The sequence below is a fragment of the Ursus maritimus genome, unplaced genomic scaffold (genome assembly GCF_017311325.1).
Source record: "Ursus maritimus isolate PB19 unplaced genomic scaffold, ASM1731132v1 scaffold_22, whole genome shotgun sequence".
NCBI lineage: Eukaryota > Metazoa > Chordata > Mammalia > Carnivora > Ursidae > Ursus > Ursus maritimus.
Genome location: NW_024424675.1, coordinates 18881804 through 18907344, shown reverse-complemented (window position 1 = coordinate 18907344; position 25541 = coordinate 18881804). Strand labels below are relative to the sequence as shown.

Sequence of the window (25541 nt, the reverse complement as noted above, 5' to 3'; positions counted from 1 at the left end):
CATCTGTAAACAAGACGCATTCTGAAGAATGACCCAGAACAGGGTGACTATAAACATTCTCCTACAAGCCTCACAGTGGACAGAGCCCTTCATTCTTTTGCGTAACTACCCAAGGGTGGAATTTCAGGGTCATAGGGCACGAGTGTTTTAGCGTTAATAGATAATGTCAGACAGTTTTCCAAAGTCATCGGACATTCGATATGATTCCATTTATATCAAATTCAAAAACAGGCCAATCGAATCTCTGGTGTTAGATAGCAAGATAGTAGTTAACTTCGGGGCGCTTGCAACTGGGAGGGGGCTCAAGGGGGACTGCAGGGTGCTGGTAACGGTCTGTTTCTTGATCTGAGTGCTGGTTACATGGGCGTGATCACTGTTTGGAAAGCCATTGAGCTGTGTACTCACCATGTCTGTGGTTTTCTGTACGTGTGTCACACTTGAATTAAAAGTTTATTTCAAAAGTCTTGAGGTGCCTCAGACCTCTGGGGGTAGACGCAACTAACCCCTCTGAGAACCTTCCAATCTCAGGTGGACCTATGCCCCCTTGGAGATGCGCAGAAGCAGTCCTCCCGTCACCCTCTCTTCCCTGGACAGCCTAAGAACATCTGGCTGCATTCGGCTTGCTCTGTCTCTGTCCCACCTCCGGATTTAGTGCCCAATTTCCACCGCCGCCCCATCCCCCAACAACAATGTGGAAAACCCTGTGCTTACTAAGGGCTCATGTGCTCCGTGCCAAGCAGGTGCTGGCCATGTGGACCGAGGAGGTGAGCAGCATCTAGACCCTCGAGGAGCAGGAAGGGGCACACATCTCGTGAGCATAGGTAGTTTGTGGCAAATGTCATGTAATTTGCACTTGCTGGCCACCTCCAGCAGGCAGTCTCCCAGAATGAGCCGCATTCACATTTAGATCTTCTGTGTTCCAGTGCAGCAGTGGGGCTTGCGAGAAAGAGACTCACTCCAGTTGCATCAAGAGATGGATGTTTATTGGAAGGACATGTCAGACATGCTCCCAGGAAGAGCCTGGCAATCAGGCACTACAAGGAATGGGACCTGGGACCAGGAAGCTTCCAGCCGCAGTTACATGGAGTTTCCCCGGCCTCCAGTTTCTTTCCAACCTATTAGCCCCTGTGACAGCTCCCCAGTACTCTCCAGGTTTCTCCTCCCAAATTCCAGGCGGGCTCTTGGCACCTCCTACCATCCGCCACCAGGCTGTGAGGGGCGTCACTAGCCTGCCAAAGAACTGGCTCCCCTCAGGCACTAACCTCATGGGAGCAAGTCATTCCTTCTCTCTGACCCCCATTCTGCTTAACAGCCCCTGGCACACAGGCCCCCAGGAAGAGGGAGTGAGCCCACTTGATCATGGAAAAGGATGTACCTCGAGCAGAAATAAGGATGCTCTCCAAGCTCCCTGGGGGTAGAAATGGGGGCCCCTCTTCTTCCAGAGGCCTGCTAAAATGCCTGCTCCAGCAACCCCATTGCCTGGCATGCCCTCTCCCTCGGGACTGCCAAACCATCTTGATTTCCCCAGTCTTAATGTGTGAGAGGGACTCCTTCCTCTGGGAAGCCCATGAACAGAATGACCAGGGACACGTCCTGGCCTTCAGTAGGTGGGCTCTAAAAACGTGGCCTGGTTGGCAGCATTCTCACCAACGTCAGAAGTCTTGGGGTTGAGTCCATGGTTGGGAGTCTTTTGGAAATAGAATAAAAACTACATTTCCCAGAATCCCTTGCAGCTTGGGGTGACCATGTGACTCAACTGTAACCAATGGGGAGTGAGTGGAAATGACCAGCAACTTCTGTCCACAATGGGAATGGGTGTGCCTTCAAATTCCTCTTCTTGCTGGAGGGAATGTGAACACAGTGCGGCCACCATGAACCTCACAATCAAAGGTAACATTTCAGGGATGGAGAAAAATAAGATAGAAGGATCCAGAATTCTGACACCTTAAACTACCATAGGGTACCCAGATTGGTCTGGGAGAAGAAAATAAAATCCCCTCATGTTGAAGTTACTATATTTGGTCTCTTGTTAACGTACCCTAACTTCTATTCCAGTTACTACAGAGCACTTTGGCCAGCCTGTGAGGATACAGGAAGCTCCTCAATGCATCCAGAAAGTCCAGGGTGGGCTTGGAGGAAAAAGATGTGAGGGGCAGTCCACTGGAAGATAAAGCAAGAGATCAGATCCAGAGAAAAGGACAAGACAAGTAGACAACATGGCCAGCTTGTTTCTCCTCAGAATCCCCCAGGGTCAGCACCCTCCTGGGTAGATTAGGGTTCACCTCCACTTCTCAATGCCCGTTTTTCTTGGCAAGAGATTTGGAGCCAGGTCATAGAAAGCCCGATGTTGTAGAGTTGTTCTCACAGAGGCAGTCGGGACTCAATGCCACCTTGTTCACGACACCCAAGTCATCACAGTTTCTGGTGACCTCTTCCTCCTGAGGGTAGACAACGCAAAGGTCAGCTCAGGGGTGGAGAACAGGACGAGCTCCCATATATGGCTGCATCAGGATCAATGAGCTCCCCACAGAGAAAATTCTGGTTGCAAGGAGGACTCTGGGAGTGGTCATCCCCTGACCTCTAACTCTGGGAGGGCAGCTCCCCAGACCCCAAGCCTTGGGGAGGGGTCCCAAGGGGATTGGAGAGCATGTGTCTGGCTGGCAATGAGGCTGTGAGCCCTGGCCCACCCACTGGGTGATCTGCAGAAGGGGACACGTCACAGGGAAGGGAAAATAGACTTTCACCCCTGCCCAGGGGATGGGCAGACTCCGGAGTGGGGAAGAGAGAACCCAAAACACAGGTGGGGTTCTGTATTCCAAGATGTGTCTTGGAAGTTGAGGTGAAGCTGCTATGTTCAGAATGTCTGTCCCAGTCACCTGGCAGCAGCTCCCACAGAGAACCTCACAGTCACGCTGGCCTACAGTATGCCCAAAGTGCCCGGCGAGCAAACAGGTGACTGCTGTGTGCCCCATTCAGAATGTGGCTTCCTTGTCTTTCCAGGGGTCCCTGGTTCTCTGCATTCTCTCCCCAATCTCCCCCTAGTCCCAGGGGCCATCTTGTATATGCGAGTGGTCTCTAGGCGCCAGCCCCGCACGGTGGGTTAGCTGGACATCTGTATGTCTGCCTGGGCCCACGTGGCTGATGGATACCTGCATGGTCTCCTTCTGAGAAGTCATCTCCACCAAATTCTCACCCACACTCAGCTTACAAAAATGCCGCCTGCAACAGCAAGAGTGGACTCAGAGGGTCTCTCCCCTCCCCCTGCCTACCCCCATTTCCTCCCCGACCCCAAGTGCTTAGCCCCAGACTGCTCACTGAACAGAGCAGTGGGAGCATTGTGGGGAGTGGGGGACCTTATCCTTCTTCCTTCCCTCCCAGCCCTTTCTTTACACAGACGGGGTCCAGATAAAGGAAGAAGAAAACTACAGCAAGATGGATTTAAAGATGATTCTAGAAGCAATTCCCAAATTTGGAGCAGTGGGAGGAAGAGGGATAGACTAGGAAGTATGGAGCCTGTGCATCTGGTAAGAGAGACATGAGGGAATGTTGAGGGGAAGGGGGCGCACGAGGTGACCCCATCCTCCCCCCAGCTCTGAACCCACCTCCAGGTGTAGAAGGCCCCCAGGCCCAACAACAGGAAGAGGAGGCCTGCCAGCAGCCCCAGGACCCAGAGTAGCTTCTGGAACAGACTCAGGCGGTGCAAGGCTGGAATACAAGGGTGAGGCTCAGGGGGCAGCTCTGGCTCCAGGCCCCCAATGCTCCCTCCCAAGGTGACTCCCCCGAGACGTAACTATTCTAGATGTCACTGTATCTCAGAAGTTTCCCATGCAACGGAGCTTTAAGCAACCAGTCTAGGCTAGTCAAACTGATCACAGCAGAAAGGATGTGGGGAAGACCTCAGAAGGAAGCCTTTGGACCCCAGAGCTGGGCCTTTCTACAGAGGGTCCTGGGAGGTGGACCCCCCCACCCACCTCTGGTTCCGAAGTAGGTAGAAGCGGACGCGGAGCCCAGGGCGTTGGAGGCAGAGCACACGTATTCCCCCTGGTCGCTGGGCCTCAGCGTCTCTATGTCCACCCTCAGGGCATTGGCGGTGGCCGTGACCCGGATGTGTGGCGCAGCAGGAGCCCCGTGGGGCTGGCTAGAGGCCACCNNNCTGCCGCCGAGGTGGAGGCTCAGACTGGCTAGGGGCTCACTGTCCACTCTGCAGTCCAGGATGCCCTGGCTGCCACCCTCAGGCTCCATGAAGACTGTCATGGTGGGCGTCTTGGGAGGGTCTGCGGGAACACAAGGGGTGTGTATGGTGACTGCAGAAAACCAGCGCCAACTCCTCCCTTCCCCGTACCGAGCAAGAGGACGGGCAGCTGGTCGCCCTGAGAGGTAGAGCCTGTTGCCCCACTCCTTGATCTGTGACTTGCTCTGACCACTCGAAAGCAGAAGTGACATTATGTGGCTTCAGGGCTAGACCTCAACGGGCCTCACAGCTCTGCCCGCCTACAAACACGACCAAGTGGGAAGCCCAGGCCAGCCCGGCTGCCAGCCGCCGGGAGGGAGCCATCCTCGACCGCCCAGCTTCCGCTCAGCCCCTGGACGACGCAGCCACGGGAGGTGAGAGCGGCCCAAGCCCCGCCCAGCTCGGCTCAGCCCGGGCTGTTTGAAGCTCTAGGTTTCCGAGTGGCTCGCTACTACTGCCTGGGGCCTTGAGGAGGGAGGGAGCAGGGACCCAGGCACTCTGCACACAGTGTCTCCCGTACTCCTCACAGGGCGCGGGGCCTGACATTTTACACGAGGACAGCAAGGCAGGGCTGTACAAGGTCACATGAGCAGTCAGCCGGAGTCCTCCAACCCAGGACTCCACCCCCGCGACGTCTTTGCTCTTTGCAGATGGAAGAGGGGGAGGACCTGGGGTGGGCAGGTGAGAGTCGGGCGACTGAGGCAGGGGGCGGGGTGTCCTACTCACACAGCACACGGAGCGCGACTGGAGCAGAGGTTGTGGCCCCACTGGGGAGCTCGGCCCAGCAGTGGTACACCCCGGCTTGGGCGGGGGCCACGTGGGCAAAGGCAAGGGTGGGCACAGGCTCCACGCGCAGTCGCTGGCCATTCCGGAACCAAGCGAAGGTGGAGTTGCCCACGGGCCCGGGACCACCAGGGAGGCGACAGCTCAGGTTCAGCGCTGCACCCTCGGCCACGTCCAGCCCCGGCTCGGCCACCACACGCACACCTGCAGCCGAGGAGCAGGAGGCGGTCAGCAAAACTCTGGGAGGCCTCCGAGCCTTACGGGAAAGCCTGTTCTGATTTGGGGCGCCCAAAGGTGACACTGCGTCTCTCCCGTAGACTGAGATCTCTTGTACTGGGGACCGCCGGGACAGGGCTGTGTGTCTCTCTTAACAAACCAGGCTTTCTGACCGGTGAGGCTGTGGCTGGCTCTCAGATGGGCTTCCCCAAAAGTGGGGCTCTGCCTCATCCCTCACACTCAGCCCCCTGAAGGTAGGGCTGTGTCTCTCTTCCCACCCCAGGCTTCCCCAGGGCAGGCCTGTGCTCCACTCCAGACTGGTTCTGTGAGGGCGGGGTATGGTCTCCCCTGCATCCAAGGCGCCCGTGGCACTGCTACAGCTCCGCTCTTGTAAGGAGTTCTGCAAGGGCAAGGCCGTTTCTTCCCCTTGGGCTGGGCACCTGCCTCCAGGGAAAGCTGTTCCTCTCCCATCAGAAGGGGCAGGGCTCTCGCTACCCATTCTGGGCAGCCAGCCCCCTCCTGGGGAAGCTCCACCGCTCATATAAATATGGCCCCGCTGTGCCTGAGCCCCTTCTCCTCCCCCTTCGCCCACTCACCTTCTCCCTGCAGCTGTCCTGTGGTGCTGACTGAGCCCAGGAAGTTGTGGGCCGTGCACACGTAGGTGTCCCTGTCACCTGAGGATACACCCTGCACCTGCAGCCGCAGGGCGTTGCGGGCCACCTGTACGTGGCCTGCCCCGGATGCGAAGCCCTGGAGCCCAGGGCTGGTGGCCAGCACCTTGCCATCGCGGGACAGGGCCAGCTCAGCGGGCGGCTCACTGTCCACAGTACACTGCACCACGGCCAGGGAGGTGATCCTGGAGTCCCGAAAGGTTGACAGGACAGCATCCCGAGGGGCATCTGGGGGCATGAGAGCACATAGTTGGAGGCCTTGTTTGGAAACCCTGTACCATCCATGGCCTACCTGCCTGGCACTGGTGAGGCTGAAGCCTCTGGGAAAAAAGGTCACTTCCTCGATGTGGCACCTCGAGGGCAGATTCCCCCAGACAGGGTTCACAGAACTCTAGGGTCTCTTTTCTCATCACCTGTCCTTTTCCCACACGCCCACTCTGAGGTCGCTATAGTCCTGCGTCCGCACCCACCAAGGCCCAAAAGGGCCCTCTGCCCACTCTCAGCCTTGGCACCCCCAGCCGAGGACCCGGCTCACAGTGGACTTGCAGGGCGGCGGGCCGGGAGCTGCGGGTGCCCTGGGCATCCTGAACCTGGCAGGAGTAGGCACCGGCGTGAGCCCGTGTGGCCGCCGGGAACGAGAGGGCGGCGGCTGGTCCTTCCTGCAGCCAACGGCTGTTGTGGTACCAGGCATAGAGAGTGGGTGGGCGGGCAGCAGGGTCTTCACAGGTCACTGTGACGGGGGTCCCCTCGGGCACAGCGGCGGATGGAGCCAGGGTCACCTGCACACCTGTACCAGAGAGACCAGGGTCAGCGAGGCCCAGCCAGATACCACAGCTGATCCCTCCCCTGCTGGGCTTGGCCTGGGCCCTGCCTCACCCTCCAGCCGCAGCTCCAGGGAGGCATTGGCCTGGCCCAGAGGACTGTGGGCGGAGCAGCTGTAGAGACCCTCATCCCTGGGCCCAGGCTCCCACAGCTCCAGGCGCAGGGTGTTGGGGACAGAGGCTGCGGTCGAGGAGGCCAGGAGGCGGCCAGCGTGGCTGAGGGCCAGCTGGGCAGGTGGGCGGCTGTCCACGGTGCACAGGACCTGGGCCAGCCGTCCGCCGCGGCTCTCTAGGAGGTAGGTCAGGCGCAGGCTGCGGGGTGCGTCTACACGGACACCAAAGGAAACAGTTCAGAGACCGCAGCCAGGAGGCCAGTTGGCAGGTGGCATTCAAATCCAGAGGGCCCTGGCTCCCCCTCCCAAGGGCCCTGAATTGCCCCATCTGGGCCATGCTTCTCTGCCCAGAAAGAACCTATCCCCTCAGACCCCTGACTCAACGCTCCTCGCCCTGAGCTTCACCGGATGGATGGGCACTGGGTTCCTGGGTTGGACACCTGTGGGGCTCTGGCCATGCCCTTGATCCCTGCGGACTGCCGTCATTCCTTGTCGCCCTACCCTGCATCCAACCAAACTCACAGAGGACATCCAGAGTGACAGGTCTGGAGAGGTGGGGTGCCTGGCCAGGGGTCACCACTCCACAGCGGTAGGAGGCAGCATCCGTGACTGTGACATTGGGCAGAAGGACGGAGCGGGCGCCCGGGCGCTGCTGCCCGTCCTGGTACCACGTGTAGGTGAGCTGGGTCAGGTCGGTGGTCCACACGAGACAGGTCAGGTTCACCAGCTGCCCCTCCTGCACGACGGCCCTGGGCCACACCTGCACACTCACAGCTGGGGAGGGAGGAGGGCACGGGGACACCAGCAAGATTGAGAAGCCGTGTCAAGCAAGCCACTTGTCTCCATGAGGGAGGGAAGCCCCTCAGCCTCTGGGAGGCACAGGTGGTCCACCGTACAGGGGGCTCGAGGTCGAGCTTGGGAAGCAGCTCGCCATCTCTCAGGTGCTCCCAAGCAGGGTTCTGCAGTGCCCTGAGGGCCCTGAGCCTTCCCTGACCCTGGCGGGAGGCACATGGGGGAACGCAAGCCTCCCTGCCCTGTGGTGTTTTCTCTTTGAACAACCCCCCCCTTTCTGATTAGCCGTATCCACTGGATGTCCAGGCAAACATCTGTTTCTAAAAAAGGCCCTTCCATGAGAAGCCAAGTCTGGAGTCGACTGCCCTTAAAGGAGGCTGGGAATGGAGACTATCCTTATGTCAGACTGCCTGCCTGTGCCTCAGGCTTCCAGAACGTTCTCCAGCCTCCTCGCCTCTCTTAAAGGAGCCACCCATGCACACACTCATACCCTCACACTGACCCTGGGCATCGAAGGAGGCAGAGGCTGAGGCCTGGCCCAAGGTGTTGTTGGCCTGGCAGGTGTAGACGCCCTCGTCCTCCAGCACCGCACCGTTGATCTCCAGGCGTAGCGTGTTGGCGGCCACAGTCACCTGCAGCCGGGGAGAGCTGCTTGCAAGCTCCCCCACACCTTGCAGGGTGGAGGCCACGAGGTGGTCCCCGTGGAGCAGTCGTAGGTGGGCTGGAGGGTCACTGTTCACACGGCACAGGAGGAGGCCCAGTCGCCCAGGGCCTGTGTCCATCAGGGTGGTGAGCGTGGCCTGGCGAGGGGCATCTACAGGAGGTGGGGAGACATCAGGGCCCCTGGTCCCTCATCTGGTGTTTTCTCATGGAGGCAGTGCCCGGGACCAGGGCTCCCCCAGCCCCTCCTCCAGCTATGCCCTTGCTTCCTTCACCCCCCAAGAAACATGGACAGGATGAAAGCTTACAGGACACGTGGAGGCTGACAGGGGCGGCCAGGCTCATGGTGGCTGAGCCTGGAGCCTGGGCTTGGCAATGGTAGGCCCCAGCTTGGCTCAAAGTAATGGCTGTGAAGCGGAGCGTGGCCGAGTTCGACTCCAGGAGGGGCTGGCCATCCTGATACCAGAGGTATGAGGTCCCCTCCAGGACCCCTGCGGGCACCTGGCAGCTCAAGACCACGGCCTGGCCCTCCCGCAGCTCGGGTGATGGTGACACCTGGACCCAGGCTCCTGCAGGGAGAAAGCAAGAGCCGGTGAGGCCCCTCCCCCATACCCTCCCCCAGCCTGGGACTGTTTGTCCACACCAGGACCCCAATCCTGTGTCCTGGAGCTATAGCCCCCCCCCCACCAGACCACCACCAAGGGCCCCACTTCAGCTCCATGCCTCCTCCTGTCCTGCTCCCAGTTCCCTGCACTGGTCTGTCCTGGCCTTTACTGCCCACCACCTGGAGCTGCGGTTTCGCTCTGTCAGTCGTATCTCACCTTCCAGAAGGCCCAGCTTATGCGACCTCTAACCCCATATCAGGCACAACACCTGCACAAGTTAGATCTTGACAAATGCAGGTTTGACCCCATAAAGCACTGAAATGGGAGGGGTTATGTCACACCCAGGGCCGTTGTCCTGAGAGCGAGCTGAACCCAGCATGGATGACCCAAGGCTTGGAGGGGAAGCTAGCCACTGTGTGGTCTTGAGTCCTCCCCAGCCCAGCTCTGCAGCCAGGCTCCGAGTCATGAGAGCCCAAGAACTGGGGACCAGGCGAAGGGCAGTCCCGGTTCTCCCTGGGTCCCAGGCAGGAGGAGACCAGGGTGGCAGAGTGAGGAGGAGGGACAGGTGAGTGGTGAGAGCAAAGGCTGTGCCTGGGATCAGAACCAAATCGATCCGGAGCTGCCTAGTCATGTGACCATGAGCAAGCTCCCGAAATCTGACCCTCGGTGTCTCTGCCAGGGAAATGGGTCTGATAAATAAGAAAGGACATCTAGAACCAAGGTCCAAGGACAGTGTTCAAAATGGGTGTTTGTCATTGTGGGAGGAAAAAAAGTGTGTTTTTCTTTGGCCTTTGCAGCGTTATGGGTATTAACTTTCCCTTTTCTTGGCTTATTCACTTTGGCAGGATTTTTATAGAAGAATATACGTGTATATATGTGCAGAATATATATGAAGAATATGAATCTTTTCTGTATGTGTATAGATGTCTATGTATTCACATTCACACACATATATACAGTATATGTATGCAAGTATCCATATGTCTTCCATTTTGTACGAAAATTCTTGTTATGTAGCAAAATTATATTATTATAAAAGAAGTTTTTACAAGGGCTCCAAGCAAGCAAGCCACCCCGGGCGATTGCCACTGCCTCCTAGTGGTTGCCACAGTGATTACAGGGGAAAATACCTAGCTGGAGACAACGGGAGCCTGCTGGCGGGCTGGAAACTCCCCTGACCAGGGCTGAAAAAGACTCATTTCTACACAAAATCCACACGACCCAGCCCAAAGCCTGGCTAGCGCAGCCCCCAGGGCCTGCGGGTCCACCACGCCTCTAGAGAGCTGACACTCACCTCGGACCTGGAAGAAGAGGGAGGTGTTGGTGGATCCGAGGACATTGGTGGCCTCACAGCGGTAGCTTCCAGAGTCCCCAAGGCTCAAGTCTCGGACCTCTAGCTGCAGGGAGTTGGCTGTGGCTTTGACCCGGAGGCGGCCATGGAGTGGGAGCAGGGGCCCCAGGCTGGTGGCCAGGAGGCGCTCCCCATGGAACAGGGCCAGCTGGGCCACGGGACTACTGTCCACGGTGCAGATGAACACAGCCACGTGGCCCTGGTCCATGTCCAGGAGGGCTGACAGCTTTGGAGGGTCTGGGGGATCTGCAGACAGGAAGGAGCTCAGGCCACACACACACACACACACACACACACACACACACACCCGTCTGGCTCCCGCAGTGCAGCGCATGGTATACCCCTCCCCCCTCCACACACAGTCCAGGCCTGCCCTTGCCCATGCCCAAGCCATGCTCTGCCCTCCCCTCCACCCCCCCCCACTGACCACTCCCTCGCCCTCCAAGTACCCAACCCTGCCCCTGCCCGTCACCCACAGAGCACACTCAGGACCACCGGGGCGGAGAGCTGGCCCCCGGCCTCGCTGAGGGTGCGGCAGGCATAGAGGGCCGAGTCTGCTCTGGTCACGGGCAGCAGCGTCACGCTCTCCAGGGGGCCCTGGGCCCACAGCGCGCCATTCCGGAACCAGGAGAAGTTGGCAGGGCCGCCCGCTTCCCGGCTCACGCTGCAGGTCAGGTTGGCGCCAGTGCCCTCCCGCAGCGTGTTCGACGGTGTGATGACCAGGACGGTGGCTGGAGAGGCAGCACAGGCCACCTGAGACAGGCCTCACCTTGACCGCCTCCCCCCTGGGGTGGGGGCCCAGCTTCCCAGCCTGGAGAAGGTGCCCATGGGGCAGGGGAAAAAAGTGAACTCCCACAGCCTAACCGAGGTGTTTTCACCCGATAGACCCGCCTTGGCCGGGGGCGCAGGGTCCCTTGTACAGCCCCCGACCCTGAGCCGCCCATTCCCTGAGCTGACTCACCCCCGGCATCGAAGTTTGCCGAGACGGAGGTGTTGCCCAGGGCGTTGCTGGCCTCACACAGGTACACACCCTCATCCTCCAGCACCGGGCCATCAATCTCCACACGCAGCAGGTTGGGGGCTCTGGTGACCTTTAGGCGTCGGGAACAGCCCCCACAGCCCAATGGCAGGGAAGAGGCCACAACATGGTCTTTGTGGAGCAGTCGCATCTGGGCTGGGGGGTTGCTGTCCACACGGCACAAGAGGAGCCCTTGACGTCTAGCCCCAACTCCTGCGGCATCGGGGTCCAGCTGGGCAGTGAACGTGGGCCGGCGTGGGGCATCTGTAGGGAGGAAGAGCATAGGCGTTCATCCCATGGCCTCCCCCAATGTTCTCGAGGTCCGCTCAAAGCTGGCTAGGTTCCCACAACACACCAAACAAAGGCATGTGCCCAGAGTTGCCATAAACAGCTGTGTAGGTTGTGCACTGCACAAGGACAACCAAACCAAGGTAGGAGGAATTCAACCCGTGCCCCTCATGCTCAGCTGTGCTCCAGTGCTGTACCGAATCTTCCCAGAGGAAGGAATGCCATTTTCTAGCTCAGACAAGGGCGTCGTATGGGCTAGCATAACGCCGTGTGCTTCTGACACATGGAGGGTTGGCGCCTCGGGCTAATATGAAGCATCCACCCTTGAGAGGACACAGTGCCTGAGCTGAGAGGTTCTGGCTTCAGGTCTACGGGAGCCTGTGAGGACAAGGCCTGTGGGTGTGTACACGTATGTGGAAGTGTGGTATCCTAGGGCCCTACTCAGGACAAAGCTTGGACAACGTGCCCGTGGTGCATTTGAGGCTAGAAGCAGAGGGCCCTAAAGAGGCTGGGTTGGGGGACGGGATGTGGGGGGGCAGAGAAAGCCCCAGCCTTGTTCCCCACATTTCACCCCTGGGCAGACAGCTCTATGGTGCCCAGGCCTGTGGCTGCCTTCCTGATCTAGACCCCAGGGCAGGGAAGTGCCAGGAGGGCCTGAAGGAGGCAGAGGTGGCTGGTGGGCTCCCGGGGGCTGACCCTCCCCGTGGCCGGCAGGGGCTGGTGGGAGGACTGCTCACAGAGCACAGTGAGGACGGCAGGTGAGGAGGGGCCGCTCTCACTGTGGCCATCCTTGGCCTGACAGTAGTAAGAGCCGGCGTCGGTGCTGGACGCCGCAGAGAGCTGAAGGCTGCTGCTGGAGCCCTCGAGAAGCAGGGCTCCGTTCCGGTACCAGGAGAAGCGGATGTCAGGCGATGGGCTCAGACCGCTCCTGCAGCTCAGTGTCACTCCTTGCCCTTCTACCACCTCTGCTGTGGGGCTGATGAGCACGTGGGCCACTGGCAAGAGAGGGAGGAAGGGAGAATCAGGTCCTCTGCACACCAGCAGCTCTGTGCCACCAGCTGCAGGAAGACCTCCAGGGTTCTCCTCTCCCCACGTGACTGTAGGTAGGTCTGGACTCCGTGGCATCAGCTCTGTGAACCTCTTGACAGTCAGGAGGATTTGTCCTTGAATGCCAGCTCCGATCTATTGGTAGTAGCTGGCGGCCGCATGGTCGAGAAGGATCGTGAGCCAGAGCCCAGGCTTCCATCAGAAACCTGGCTCCGCTGATTAGCTCTGTCTGCCACGGCCTCAGGAGGAGGCCAGCAGTAGATACACCAAGGCAGGGACGACCGCGCTTTCCTATTTTTCCTCCTGCATCTGACCCCCAGCACAGAGCCTGCCCCAAACGTTTGATAAATAAAAAAACAAATGGATATGAAGGGCCGTTCAAGGTCAGAGTCAGAATGTGTACACGAGGAATAATGCGACTTGCCGGGTTTCCGTTCTGCCTTGACCTCAGGAACCTCCCAGGTCGGGATGACAGTATAGCCCAGATCTTTGCTGGGATGTTTGCTTGTTTGTTTTACCAACCAGCTTGCCCATCCCCTCGGCTAAGTCCTCTGGACTCCTGGGAGGAAGGCCAGAGCACGGCTCCTCCTCGGGGTGCCTTCCCCAGCCCCCCGTGCCTGTCTCACCTTTGGCGTGGAAGTCCAGGGTGGACGATGAATTCCCTAGGGCGTTGGAGGCGGAACATGTGTACTGCCCGCTGTCCGCTGGCCCCAGGTCTCGGATCTCCAGGTTCAGGGAGTTGGGCGTGGAGAAGACACTGAAGCGTGAGCTGTGGTCACCCTCCCCTGGGGTGGAGGCCAGGATGAGGCCATCGTGTGATAGCTCCAGGGTGGCCGGAGGCTCGCTGATCACCGAGCAGTGGAGGAGGCCCACCAGCCCCTCCTTTGTTTCCAGGAAGGCAGTTAGGACCGGCGCAAGGGGCGGGTCTGTGTGGAGATGAGGGGGTGCCGGTCACCCTCCGACAGGGGCAATCCCGGATCCCCCTTTCTGCGCTATGACCCCGCACCTCCTTTCTTCCACAGCGTCCCGTGAAGGGAGCAAGCCCAGAGCTCCCGAGGGCCTGTTGAATACACTGGCCAATCACGTTGTCGTCTCAGTCAAGAGCTGGGGCAACCCTGTGAGCGGGGGTCAGGGGCGGTGGGCAAGGGATCAGCAGCAATGGGACAGACTGACATCATGTGCCTCCTGATGCGATTCAGCAAGACGGACACGGCATCGCGGCATCGCAGCTGCGCAGCTGCCGCCGGGGCACAGGCTCTGTCTACGCAAATCAGACAAAGGCAAACGGAGGGACACTCACACGACAAGGGGCCTGTGCTCTTCAAGTTTCAATGTCAAAAAAGACAGCGAAAGGGGCACCGGGGGGCTCAGTGGGTTGAGTCTGCCTTCACTCGGGTCATGACGCCAAGGTCCTGGGATGGATCCCCGGGTCGGTCCCCCTGCTCAGGGGGTGTCTGCTTCTCCCTCTGCCCCTCCCCACCCCGTGCACGCGCTCTCTCTCTCAGATGAATAAATAAAATCATTAAAAAAGAAAAAAAAAGAAACACGAGGAAAGACTGAGGAACTGTCTCAGATTAAAAGAAAATAAAAAGACGTGACAACGAACGCAATGTCGGCTGGTGGCTTGGATCCTGGCTTTGGCTCAGGTCGTGATCTCACGGTTATGGGATCACCCAGAGTCCGAGCAATGCTCAGTGTGGAGTCGACTTCAGATCCTCTCCCTCCCTCTCCCTCTGCCCCTCCCTGCTCACTCTCTCTCTCTGTGTCTCTCTCTCTCTCAAATGAATAATAAAATATTTTTAAAAAGAGAGAGAGAGACTACATTCTGTATGATTCCAACTATTTGTTTCTGGAAAAGGCAAATTTTTTTTGCCTGTGGTTGCCAGGCACTCAACAGATAAATAAATGGAGGCCGGGGGATTGGGGGGCAGTGAAAGTATTCTGTCTGATACTGTAAAGATGAATACATGATCTTATGTAGTTTCCAAGACCTACAGATGTACAACACAAAGGGTGAACCTTAATGTAAACTGTGGACTTTAGTTGATAATGTATCAATGTTGGTTCAGTCATTGTAACAAATACACAACACTAATCCAGGATGTTAAGATAGAGGACACTGTGCAAGGAAAGGATACAAGGGAACTCTGTACTATCTGCTCGATAATTTTGTAAATTTAAAACTATTTTTAAAAATAAAATCTATTGGGGGGCACCTGGGTGGCTCAGTTGGTTAAGCATTCGACTCTTGATTTCAGCTCATGATCTTAGGGTGGTGAGACCAAGCCCCGCATCAAGCTCTCATGCTGGGTGTGGAGCCTGCTTAAGATTCTCTCTCTCCATCTCCCTCTGCCCCTCCCCCGCCACATGCACTCGAGCTCTCTCTTTCTCTATCTCAAAAAAAAAAAAAAATTAATAAAGACAGAGAACAAATGTACCAAACTGTTAACAAATGCGGAATCTAGGTTAAAGGTATGTGGTAATTCTTTGTATTCTTCTAGCAACTTTTTTTTTTTTTAAGATTTTTGTTTATTTGACAGAGAGAGAGACAGCCAGCGAGAGAGGGAACACAAGCAGGGGGAATGGGAGAGGAAGAAGCAGGCTCACAGCAGAGGAGCCCGATGTGGGGATCCATCCCAGAACACCGGGATCATGCCCTGAGCCGAAAGCAGACGCTTAACGACTAAGCCACCCAGGCGCCCCTCTTCTAACAACTTTTTGTAAGCTTAACTTGTTCAAAATGAAAAGTAGACTAAAATAAGAGGAAATTGAGGCTCAGGGAGGTGAAAGCTTGCCCAGAGTTGCAGAGCTGGGATGTGAGCTCAGAGCCAACCAGGCCCAGGCCCCTAACCTTCTGCGGGGGCCCCTACCCTGTGACCTGGCTCTCCGGCGCCGCCCTGCCCTGGCCACTTACGGCGGACCACCACGCTGACGGGGCCGGAGCGCTCTCTGCCGTAGGCGTTCTGCACCTCGCAGACGTAGAAGCCGGTATCGGCCCTGGTGGCCGAGGGCAGCTTCAGGGTGCGGCTGTGGGCGTCCTCCAGCAGGACGTGGTTCTTGTACCAGCTGTAGCGCAGCTCGCTGGGCGCTTCTCTGGGCGTGTTGCAGGTCAGTGTCACCGTCTGGTTCTCTAGGATGGGGCCTGCTGGGCTCGCCTGGACCTCAGCCACTGTGGGGGCAGCAGAGGGCACACTGGGGGATACCTAGCCGATTTCCAGTGCACTGGGGCTGCAGCCAATCAGCCTAAATCCCTGCACGCTCTGTATCAGGCCCTTTGCCACAGAGCCTTCTGGATGGGCGTGGCATCTCTTTGCCCTGTTTACCAGGGTTTTTGTGACAGCCCACCCTGCTGGGGAGGTTTGTCATCTATCTGAGGCAGGGCTAGGACTCCACACCCACGTCCCAGGAGGCGCCCTGGCCTGGTTCCCTTCAGCAAGTGTCCTGGACCCCTCCCCACCCTCCGGTCAAGACCCAGGCTCCCCCAGGACTCACTGAAGATGTGGAGGCTGATGGGGGACGAGACCGAAGAGCCCACGCCATTCCCAGCTTGGCAAGTGTAGACACCAGCGTCGCCCCAGGTGGCCTGGGACAACCTCAGCATACGACCCTGGACTTGGAGCTGCATTCCGTCCTTGACCCAGTGCACAGAACTGACCTCGGGGTAGCTGCTGTTCACCTGGCAGGTGAGTATGACCAGATCACCCGGAAGGATGTTCCGCCCTGAGGGGCTAAGAAGGATCTCCACGCCCCTGGGGGCATCTGCAAAGCATGATTGGGGCCATCAGGGGAGGGATCCAGGGAGGGCACTGGTGGCACTTCTCTCCTCTTTCAGCACTGCCCTAAGGAAGCCCGCCTAGATAATCACCAGGACCGTCACTTCCCTGGTGAGGGCAGACACAGCCCCCCACCTCTTGAGGGGTCCTGATTCCTTCCTTCTCCACTGAGGACCTGATAATGCAGCGCTTGGCCTAGCGTCCAGCCTACGCTGCCTTCTATGGCTTTCTGCCTCATGATTCTGTCCCTCGCCCTGTCTTCTACTTGGGGACCACGAGCACCATGCTGCCTGCTTAGGTGGCCTGTGGTAGCTGTTGGCAAGGAACCGACCACGTCATGGAGGGGGCCAAAGGCAGAGTCCAAGGAGCTCTGAGAATGGTGAACCCATCTGCAAGGAAGGTGCCACCGTACAGGACACCTGCATTTCTAGAAATCTTGTCCCAAAGCCTCTGGCTATGTAAATAGCTCATAAAAGCCAATATTTTCAAGTACTTAATCTGGTAAATATGAAAATAACAGAAGCTGATATTTCAGAGTGCTCGGTAGGTGCCGAGCATTCGTCAATTCCATAACAGCTCCTTGAGACCTTCGAGTCTCCTTACGAGAGGGAGACTTGGAGGCCCGGAGGGGCTAGTGACTTGCCCAGTTTGCTCAGCTAGTGGCGGATCCAGCCCACCTGATGCCTGGGAATAGCACTTGCTCTAGAACAGGCTGCCACATTTCACCACGATGAGAAGTGGCATTATCAAGTAGAAACTCAGGCTCTCTTCCACCTGCTCTTTGTCCTGATCACCGTGAGGAGCCTTAGGCAGGAAAGGGGTGAACCCTCCTCCCCCACCACACAGCAGCCTCCAGAGTGGGGCTAAATCCCAGGGGCCTCACTCCCTGGCCCCCAGTTCTCTGGCTCTTCGTGTCTCCCCTTCTCTGCCCAACCTGGCCTCAGGGACAAGAGGTAGAAGGGAGCCATTAAATGTGGCTCTTAGGGCTTTGCGGTGTCTCTCCCGGTGCCCGACCCTGGAGGTTCAAGCGCTCCTGGCTCTGCCTCAGGGGCGCGGGCTCAGTCTCAAGGGTGTGGCCCCCAGCACTCACACTGCACTTGGAGGTGAATCTCGCTCTGAGTCTTTTGCTTGGCCACCGAGAGTTCACAGTGCAGGGTCCGGCCGTGGTCCTGCCAGGACAGGGCCATATGGAGGGTCCCCAGGTGGCTGATGCCTGTGGGCCTGAGATTCTGGAGGCTGGAGATGACCGAGCGCGCAGGGTCCTGGCCTTGCCACTGCAGGCTGATGTGCTCCTCTGGGCACGTGTAGGGAGTGGAGCAGTTGAAGTAGGCCTCCATGCCCTCTCGAAGCTCCGCCGGCGAGGCAATGGTGGGCGTCTCGGGCGTCTCTGAAGACAGAGACCAGAGGCTCAGGACTCCCCTTCACCACTCATGAGGCCTCCTGCCCTAGAAAGCCCCGCTGAGGGGCGAGGGTGCTTCAAGAGGAAGGAGAGACCGCTTTCTACCACCAGACCCATTAGGGTGAATGCAAAGGAGATGCAGGGCAGGGGCTAGGCTGGGGCTGGGGTTGGGCTGAGGATTGGGGCTGTGAGCCAGTGGGGCCAGGAGCAGCTTGGGACACCCTTCCAGGCTGTAGCCAGCTCACCCGCCCCTCACCTGTCACAGTGACCACAGTGCCTTTGACATCTGACCAGCGGTTGACTTCACTGATCTCAAAACGGAAGTTGTAGGAGCCCGAATCCTCAGGCTGCAGGTCCTTCAGCAGCAGGGTGCACATCTTGTGCTCCACGCGCCCTAAGAGCTGGGCACGGCCACGGAAGCGTGCCTCCACAAGCTCCGGGCTCTCCGAGTGGCTTACCACCTGCCGCTTGCCCGAGTAGTCGTAGTACCAGATGGCTGTGATGCCATTGGTCACTTCCACGTCAGCTGGGAAGCTGAAGACACAGGGGATGATGAGGCAGGACCCCTTCACGCCCTTCACATCCTGGGGACTGGAGACACCCCATGAGGACAGGCCTGAGGGTGAGGCGAGACAGAGAGGAGAGCAATGAAGACCTGGTATCACAGCAGAGCCCTCAGATCTGCCCCCAGATGGGCCCCCAAACCCAGCAAAGAGCCCCTGGAGTGACCCCTCGGGAGGGGGGGAGCTTCCCAGCCACTGCCTCCCTAGGCCCTCCTTCGACCTCAGCGGACAAAACTGTGACCAGGCCCAGTCCAGTCTGCCCAGGGCCAATGAAGGGCTGGAATCCCCAAGGCCAGGCCCTGCGAGCTGGGCGAGCTGGCACGCTCACCTGTGGAGATCGATGAGAGCAGCTGGAGAAACAGGAGCAGGGAGCCCATAGCAGCTTAACGCGGGTTCCGGTGCCTAAGGAGACGATACACGGCTCGTGTGCTGGGTGGGTACGCAAGGGCCTCCTAGGGCACCTGAGGGCACCTCGGCCTCAGAGTCTGCTGGGAGTCCAGCCCTGGGACCACACATGCTCCGTGGCCCACCCAGGGAGAGGGCCGGGCTGCCAAGGACTCCTAGGGCAGCCAGCAGCAGGGAGCCGGGAGCCCACGTTCCCGGTGTAGACTGTACCCAGGAATGCCTTCCCTGGGTGTCATGCCCCAGAAAGCCCTCCGTGTGTCCCTCAGCCCCACCCCAAGTTCTGCTTTCCCAGCCCCTCCGGGGCACTCCTCCAGAGCAGATGAACAGCTGTTTCTCTGTTTCCTCTCACTTCCCCACCTCTTCCCCACCACCCAACCCAACAGGACGTGGAGCCCAGAGAGGCCCAGGGACTCACTCCAAGGCGCCCGCAAGAATGATGGCTTAAAACTCATCTCCTTACCACCAGCCTCACCAGCTGCAGGCCACAATGGGGCTTGACTGAACGCTGGCCGGAGTGCTGCCTTTAAGGGCTGCTTATGTCCCTGAAAGGTCCTCATTCCTCCTCCCAGTTCTGCCGCCATTCCCTGCTCCCCCCACACACACAGCCTGTGGCCAGCGCCGTCTACCCACGGGCTCTCCAGCTGACCAGCTCTGCCCACCACAATGATCTCTGCCAGCTGAAACCGTATTCAGTCTTCAAGGTGCAGCCTGAAGTTGGCTTCTAGTTGAAACGTCCCCTGTGGTGTCCCTGGAGCCACCCCACGGCCATCTCTGTGCTTGCCTTGTCCTTGGCAGCTTGGGACCCCGATTTCTCAGGAGCTGGGACTGAGGACATGTGCCCCGAAGCAGTACAGAGCTCCCCCCACCCAGGCCTTGCAGTAGTGAGCACGAAAGGGGTGCGGTCCTTGGGGGTCTGGAGCTGATGGCAGGGCAAGTCTGGACAGGGGACAAAAGCCCCACACAACACATATCCCACAAACATGAGTTAAATGCCTACTGTATACCACATACAAGAAGGTGGGCTCTCTGCACTGAGGCGCCCTGCTGCGGATGGGCTCTAAGGAGTGCCGCAAATACGAATCTGAGCTGCAGAGATGCCAGAAACACGTATAACTCAAACTATAAAACTGTTAGAAGAAGACATGGGTGAACATCTCCACGACCTAGGATCAGGCAACGACTTCTCAGGTATGACACCAAAAGCACATGAAACAAAAGCAAATAGTAGATAAATTGGACTTGATCAAAATGGAAACTTTTGTACACATCAAAAGACACTATCAAGAGAGTGAGAAGAGAGCCCGCAGGATGAGAGAAAATATTGGCAAATCATCTATCTGATAAGGGATCGACATCTAGAATATACCGAGCACTCCTACAACCCAGCGGGAACAGTAACAACGACAACAACAAAATCCCAAACGACCCAAAGTCAAAAATCGGGGCAAGGACTTCAATGCACACTTCTCCGAAGATGACATACAAGTGGCCAAAAACCCATAAAAAGATGGTCGACATCATGAATCATTAGGGAAATGCAAATTAAAACCACAATCAGCTGCCCCTTCACACGCATCAGAATGTAAAGCGGCACAGCCCCCGTGGAGAGTAGTTTGGGGGTTCCTCAAAAGTCAGACATAGGGACGCCTGGGTGGCTCAGTCGGTGAAGTGTCCGCCTTTGGCTCAGGTCACGATTCCAGGGTCCTGGGATCGAGTCCCACATCAGGCTCCCTGCTTAGAGGGACTCTGCTTCTCCCTCTGCCTGCCACTCCCCCTGCTTGTGCTCTCTCACCGTCTCCCTCTCTGACAAATAAATAAAATCTTAAAAAAACAAAAAAAGTCAGGCATAGATTACCGTGGCAATACAGCAATTCCACTTGTAGGTATCAACCCAAAAGATTTTAAAAACAGGGCCTCAGATACTTGGACGCTCCTGTCCATAGCAGCATTATTCACAATAGCCACAAAGTGGAAACAACGCAGATGCCATCAGCAGATGAACGGATAAGAGAGATGTGGTCTATCCATACAATTGGATATTATTCAGCCATAAGAAGGAACGAAATTCTGACACATGCGACAACATGGGTGAACCCTGAACTCATTATTCTAACTGAAACCAGCCACATACAAAAGGGCAAATATTGCACGCTTCTATTTATATGAGGTACCTAGAGTATGCAAGTTCAAAGACACGGAAGGTGGAGTAGAGGTCACAGGGGCAAGGAGGGGGCGGGAGGAGTGAGTGGAGAGTCCATGTTTAATGAGAGCAGAGTCCCTTTTCTGGATGATGAAAATTCCTGGAAATCGACGGTGGTGACGGTTACACAATATTGTGAATATTTGATGACGCTGAACTATACACTTAAAGAGTGGCTAGAACAGTAAGTTTAATGTTAAGTATGTTTTACAACGTGCATACAAAACCCGTGTTGCCAGGACTCCTGGGTGGCTCCGTGGGTGAAACGTCTGCCTTCGGCTCAGGTCATGATCTCAGGGTCCTGGGAACTGAGCCCCTCGTTGGGCTCCCTGCTCAGCAGGGAGTCTGCTTCTCCCTCCCCCTCTGCCCCTCCCCACCACTCGTGCTCATGCGTGCTCTCTCTCTCTCTCTCACAAATTAAAAAAAAAATTTTTTTAAACAACAAACAAACAAATAAAAAAAACATGTTGCCAACTTTGCAATCCTCCCGGGTCCTAAACGCTGACTCGGCAGAGTGAGGGGACAGGCCTGAGGAGGCTGGGAGTGGGGACAGGAAACTCATGACATCTCCCAGCCCCCAGCCCACCAGCTGCAGGATGGGGCCCAACTGATTCTGGCAGCTACCAGGGGCCACACCTGGGGAGGGGCTGAGCAGACACCCAGGGCCTGGATGGTATCTGAATTGTCCTTTAGGATGACAGTCCTTAGCCAAGGGTGACGGGAGAAGGGACGTCCTTGCAGGGAGCAGGGCAAGGGCAAAGGCATGGGAAGGCCAGGAAGAACACGGTTTCTCAGGGGACCCAGCAGACAGCTCTGGTCATTTGCTGAGGCCCAGTGGCTCATCCCCAGTTCCTTGGGCGGCTCTAGGCCTGCTCTTCTCGCAGGAGTATGTACCCACAGCCTCTACACCTTGTCCTTGGCCAAAGAGAGGCTCGTGCTGGCTCCGGCTAGAGCTATGGCCTGGATGTTGGGCTGAAAGGCAGTCCTGGGCATGTTTGGGGCAGGTGGGCAATAAGGGCAGCTCTGCTATAACAGAGACATCAGGGAGATAGTGGCATGTCGGCCCCAGCGCCCCTGCTGTTGCCATTTGGGGCCATGGAAAAGACAATGCTGAAACTACAGGAGGAATGGTGGGATTTTAGACCTACTGACCCCAGAATGGAGCAGAGCTTTTTGAAACATGCGAGAGGACCCTTTCTAGAACCACCCCAAATCACATCACATAGATGTCACCTACACTTAGCCAGCCCCAACAAGAGGGCAGTCCCACTAGAGTCCAGTTCATTGGCTCAATCTGTTCCACCCCAAAGACCAGCCTCATCCTAGAGAACTTTCCTGGAAAAAGAAGGGCAAGACAGACCCCAGAAAGGAAGACCCTTGTCCCTATTTGAAAACCTTGGGCCTCTGGGGTTGGTGCTCCGAAGCTTTGGATTGAGCTGGGTGTACAGGGGGGCGCCCTGCGCCCTCCTGGTGGTAAAGGGGCAATTGCCAGTTCTGGGGGACCAGAACACCTCGGCCCTGAAACAACCTCTTCCTTAGGCAACGACTGTCTAGGAGAGGATTGTTCCCCAGACCTCAGAAAGTTCCTGAGGTTCATCTTTTTATCTCCAAGTCTTGGGTGCTCTGAACATAGGATTTCAATTCCTACTCCCAGAATTGGTGTATGTGGCATCAGGGTGGGGCTGGGGTGGCCTGGCACATAGTGGGTGCCCGTGTCTGCTGCCTGTGTGAGAGCAAGTGGGCGGGTGAAGTCTATGTGAGACCAAGTGTCCCGTGATAACTGGGGAGGTTTGGCTGAACTCTGACCTCGGATCCCAGAGCCAGTCGGTCCTGGGGAAGGAAGGACAGAGGTGGTTTCACCACAGACAGCTATGCAGGGTTCGGTTTCTGTTTCCTAGCACCAGGGCTCCCCCACCAACTTCCCTATCAGGCTGCAGAAGGAGGGAAATGAGGGGACCCAGCCATCTGGAATGCTCTGCCCCACAGATAGGAAATCAGGGTACAAGCGGGCAATTCCGGAGTATGTTATCTTCCTAATAGTGGAAAGCCCCAAACAGAAGCCAAACTTTTCACTTGAAAAGCCATACAACCCATAAATGAAGTCGACTGGCTTTGAAACGGCCAGTAAAGATTTCGCATCTCGTTTTTCAATCTGGCTGTAAATGGTTGGAGCCCAAGCGCCCGCGCCCCAGGCTGTGCCAGGCGGTGCTGGGGGTCCTGCGGGGAGGAAGAAGTGGTGATGAAGGGAGTGAGTGGGACTGGGCTCCTGTGAGGCCAAGAGGAGGGGTGGGCGGCAGCTGCGTGAGCATGAAGCTGAATTTCGGCTGCCGTGTGGGATGGAATTGCATGGACGTGGAGGGAACAGTGATGGGTTGGGAGGGGATGAAGGTCAGGGTTCAGGCTACGTGGAGACGACGGCAATGTTCGGGGTGTCAATGAAGGTGAGGAAGGGCGGGAAGGTGTGAGGACTGGGGTCGGGATGTGGGTTGGGGAAGATTTGGGGGGTGTGGACGCGTTCCAGTAATGACTACAGCTTTGATTAGTGGTTAGGGCTTGGGTTGGTCTGGGGTCCAGCACCCATCCCCAATGCCCCCCAGCAAATCTTAGCCCAGCCCCTCTCCCAGCCCTCCTCTCGCGCTCCAGAGATGGGAATACCTGCTCCACGGAGGAAGGGGCTGCAGGGCTTCTGAACCACAGGAAGAACAGGAAGGAGGGCCAGGTGCTCGTGGTGCTGGTGGCTTCCCAGGGCTCGGCCTCCCCAAGAGAGGAGATCCAGCCTCAGACCCTGGTTCCTCTTTTCCCAAAGCCTCAGCCTGGAGGCCGGTCAGGGAGGCAGCTGCAGGCCTTGCGTAATACCAAGACAGGAAGGCCTCCTAGGCAGGGGAAGGGCCCCGGGGAAGGCCCTTAAGGACTTTAGCAAGCAGAAGTGGGATCTGGGGTCACACTGGAGTGTCCTCTCAGGCAAAGTGAAATTTGGGGGGGGGGTCCAGCTTACCAGCCACATCCATTCTCCTCTTCTTTGTGGCCACTGGCCTTTTTAGGGAGTCCGAGAGAGAAGGAAGGGACCTTTCCACCCATGGTCCTTCTGACAACTGGAAAGGAGACAAGCCCGGCCTGGGGTGAGGGAGCATTACAGGGCACCCAGACGCAAGTGTTGATTCTCCAAGCCCTTTGGGAGCCTCTCAGTACCCCACTGCTACCGAGATACTCTGAGAAGAACCCTCAAGAAGCAGGCCCTAGTCGTGGGAGACACAGGGCCCCAAACTCCAGGATATTCCTTAGGCTGGAAGGCTCCTCTGGTTCCCCCTTCCTTCCCCCACTGTCTGTCCTACAGCCCCACTACCCCCACATGTGATTTCAGCACCCCCAACCCCCCGCTGAGGCAGAAGAAGAAAACCCCCACCACGGCTAGTTACTGTTTTTTATTGAAGCCCGTTTTATTGATGGCCTGCGACGTGCCGGACATGAGCCACGTGGAGCAGGGTGCTGATTGCTCCAAGCGATGCTGGACACAAGTAACAACACATTTCTCATTTCACAACTCAAACTTAACTCAGCCCCTGCCTACCTGTGGCAGTGGAGAGCCCAGCCCCTGGCAGATCAGGCCCCCTCCACCCTGTGGGCCAACCCACACAGACAGATCAAAAAGGACACGAAACCCTGAATCAGGTTGAACCCAGGACCCCAGGTCACAGTGGCCCAAAGCAACTCTCTCCTGACATTCTGCCCTGAAATCCTCAAGCGCCAGAAAAATTAGGGCTCTGTCACTCACTCTGGCCTCTTTGCCGCCCCTGTGTCTCTCCTAACCTTGGGTCCTTTCTTCTTTTGACCAAAGCACAACGGGTTCATCCAAGGCTTCCTCCTCCAATCCCAACATAAGACTTGTTGGTCCAACTCTGGGTCTGTGCAGCTGATTCCAACCGTATGACATTCTAGACAAGGCCAGACTAGGAAGACAGTAAAGAGGTCGTTGTTACCAGGGGTTAGTGGGGAGGAAAGTATGCACAAATGGAGTGCGGAAGATTTTTTTTTGGGCGGCAAAACTGTTCCGTACGGTACCATAATGACGCAGGTACTGTTGTTACACACCTGCCCAAATCCACAGAAGGCACAAAACTGAGTGAGCCCTACCATGGACTGTGGACCTCAGGTGATTGTAATGTGTCAATGTAGGTCTATCAGTTATGACAAATTGGGGGGGAATGTTGATAACGGGTAAGCTATGAATGTGGCGGGGTAGGGGGCATACGGGAAATCTGTGTATCTTCCCCTCATTTTGATGTGAACCTAAAACTGTTCTAAAAAAGAAAAAGGGGGCGCCTGGGTAGCGCAGTCGTTAAGCGTCTGCCTTCGGCTCAGGGCGTGATCCCGGCGTTCTGGGACTGAGCCCCTCATCAGGCTCCTCTGCTGGGAGCCTGCTTCTTCCTCTCCCACTCCCCCTGCTTGTGTTACCTCTCTCGCTGCCTGTCTCTCTGTCAAATAAATAAATAAAATCTTTAAAAAAATTTAAAAAAAAATTTTAAATAAAAAAAGAAAAAAGAAAAAGAAAGAAAGAAAGAGAGAGAGGAAGAGAGAGGGAGGGAAGGGAAGGGAGGAAAAAAAAGA

General features: G+C 57.0%; 1 protein-coding gene across 1 annotated transcript; it reads right to left on the bottom strand.

The window, feature by feature from the left end:
- Positions 1–966: 966 nt before the first annotated feature.
- Positions 967–25289, bottom strand: SIGLEC1 (sialic acid binding Ig like lectin 1). Its single transcript, XM_040638038.1, has 22 exons — positions 23592–25289; positions 18660–18733; positions 18025–18384; positions 17460–17756; positions 16089–16355; positions 15511–15765; positions 13223–13522; positions 12287–12544; positions 11205–11525; positions 10720–10974; positions 10187–10489; positions 8596–8856; positions 8130–8441; positions 7358–7609; positions 6778–7047; positions 6437–6688; positions 5827–6129; positions 4958–5218; positions 3972–4274; positions 3603–3705; positions 3150–3219; positions 967–2438 (listed from the first exon to the last, which is right to left on the bottom strand). Exons 2-22 carry the CDS (start codon positions 18706–18708, stop codon positions 2331–2333), a joined length of 5160 nt encoding a protein of 1719 aa, XP_040493972.1. The 5' UTR covers positions 18709–18733; positions 23592–25289; the 3' UTR covers positions 967–2330.
- Positions 25290–25541: the final 252 nt, after the last annotated feature.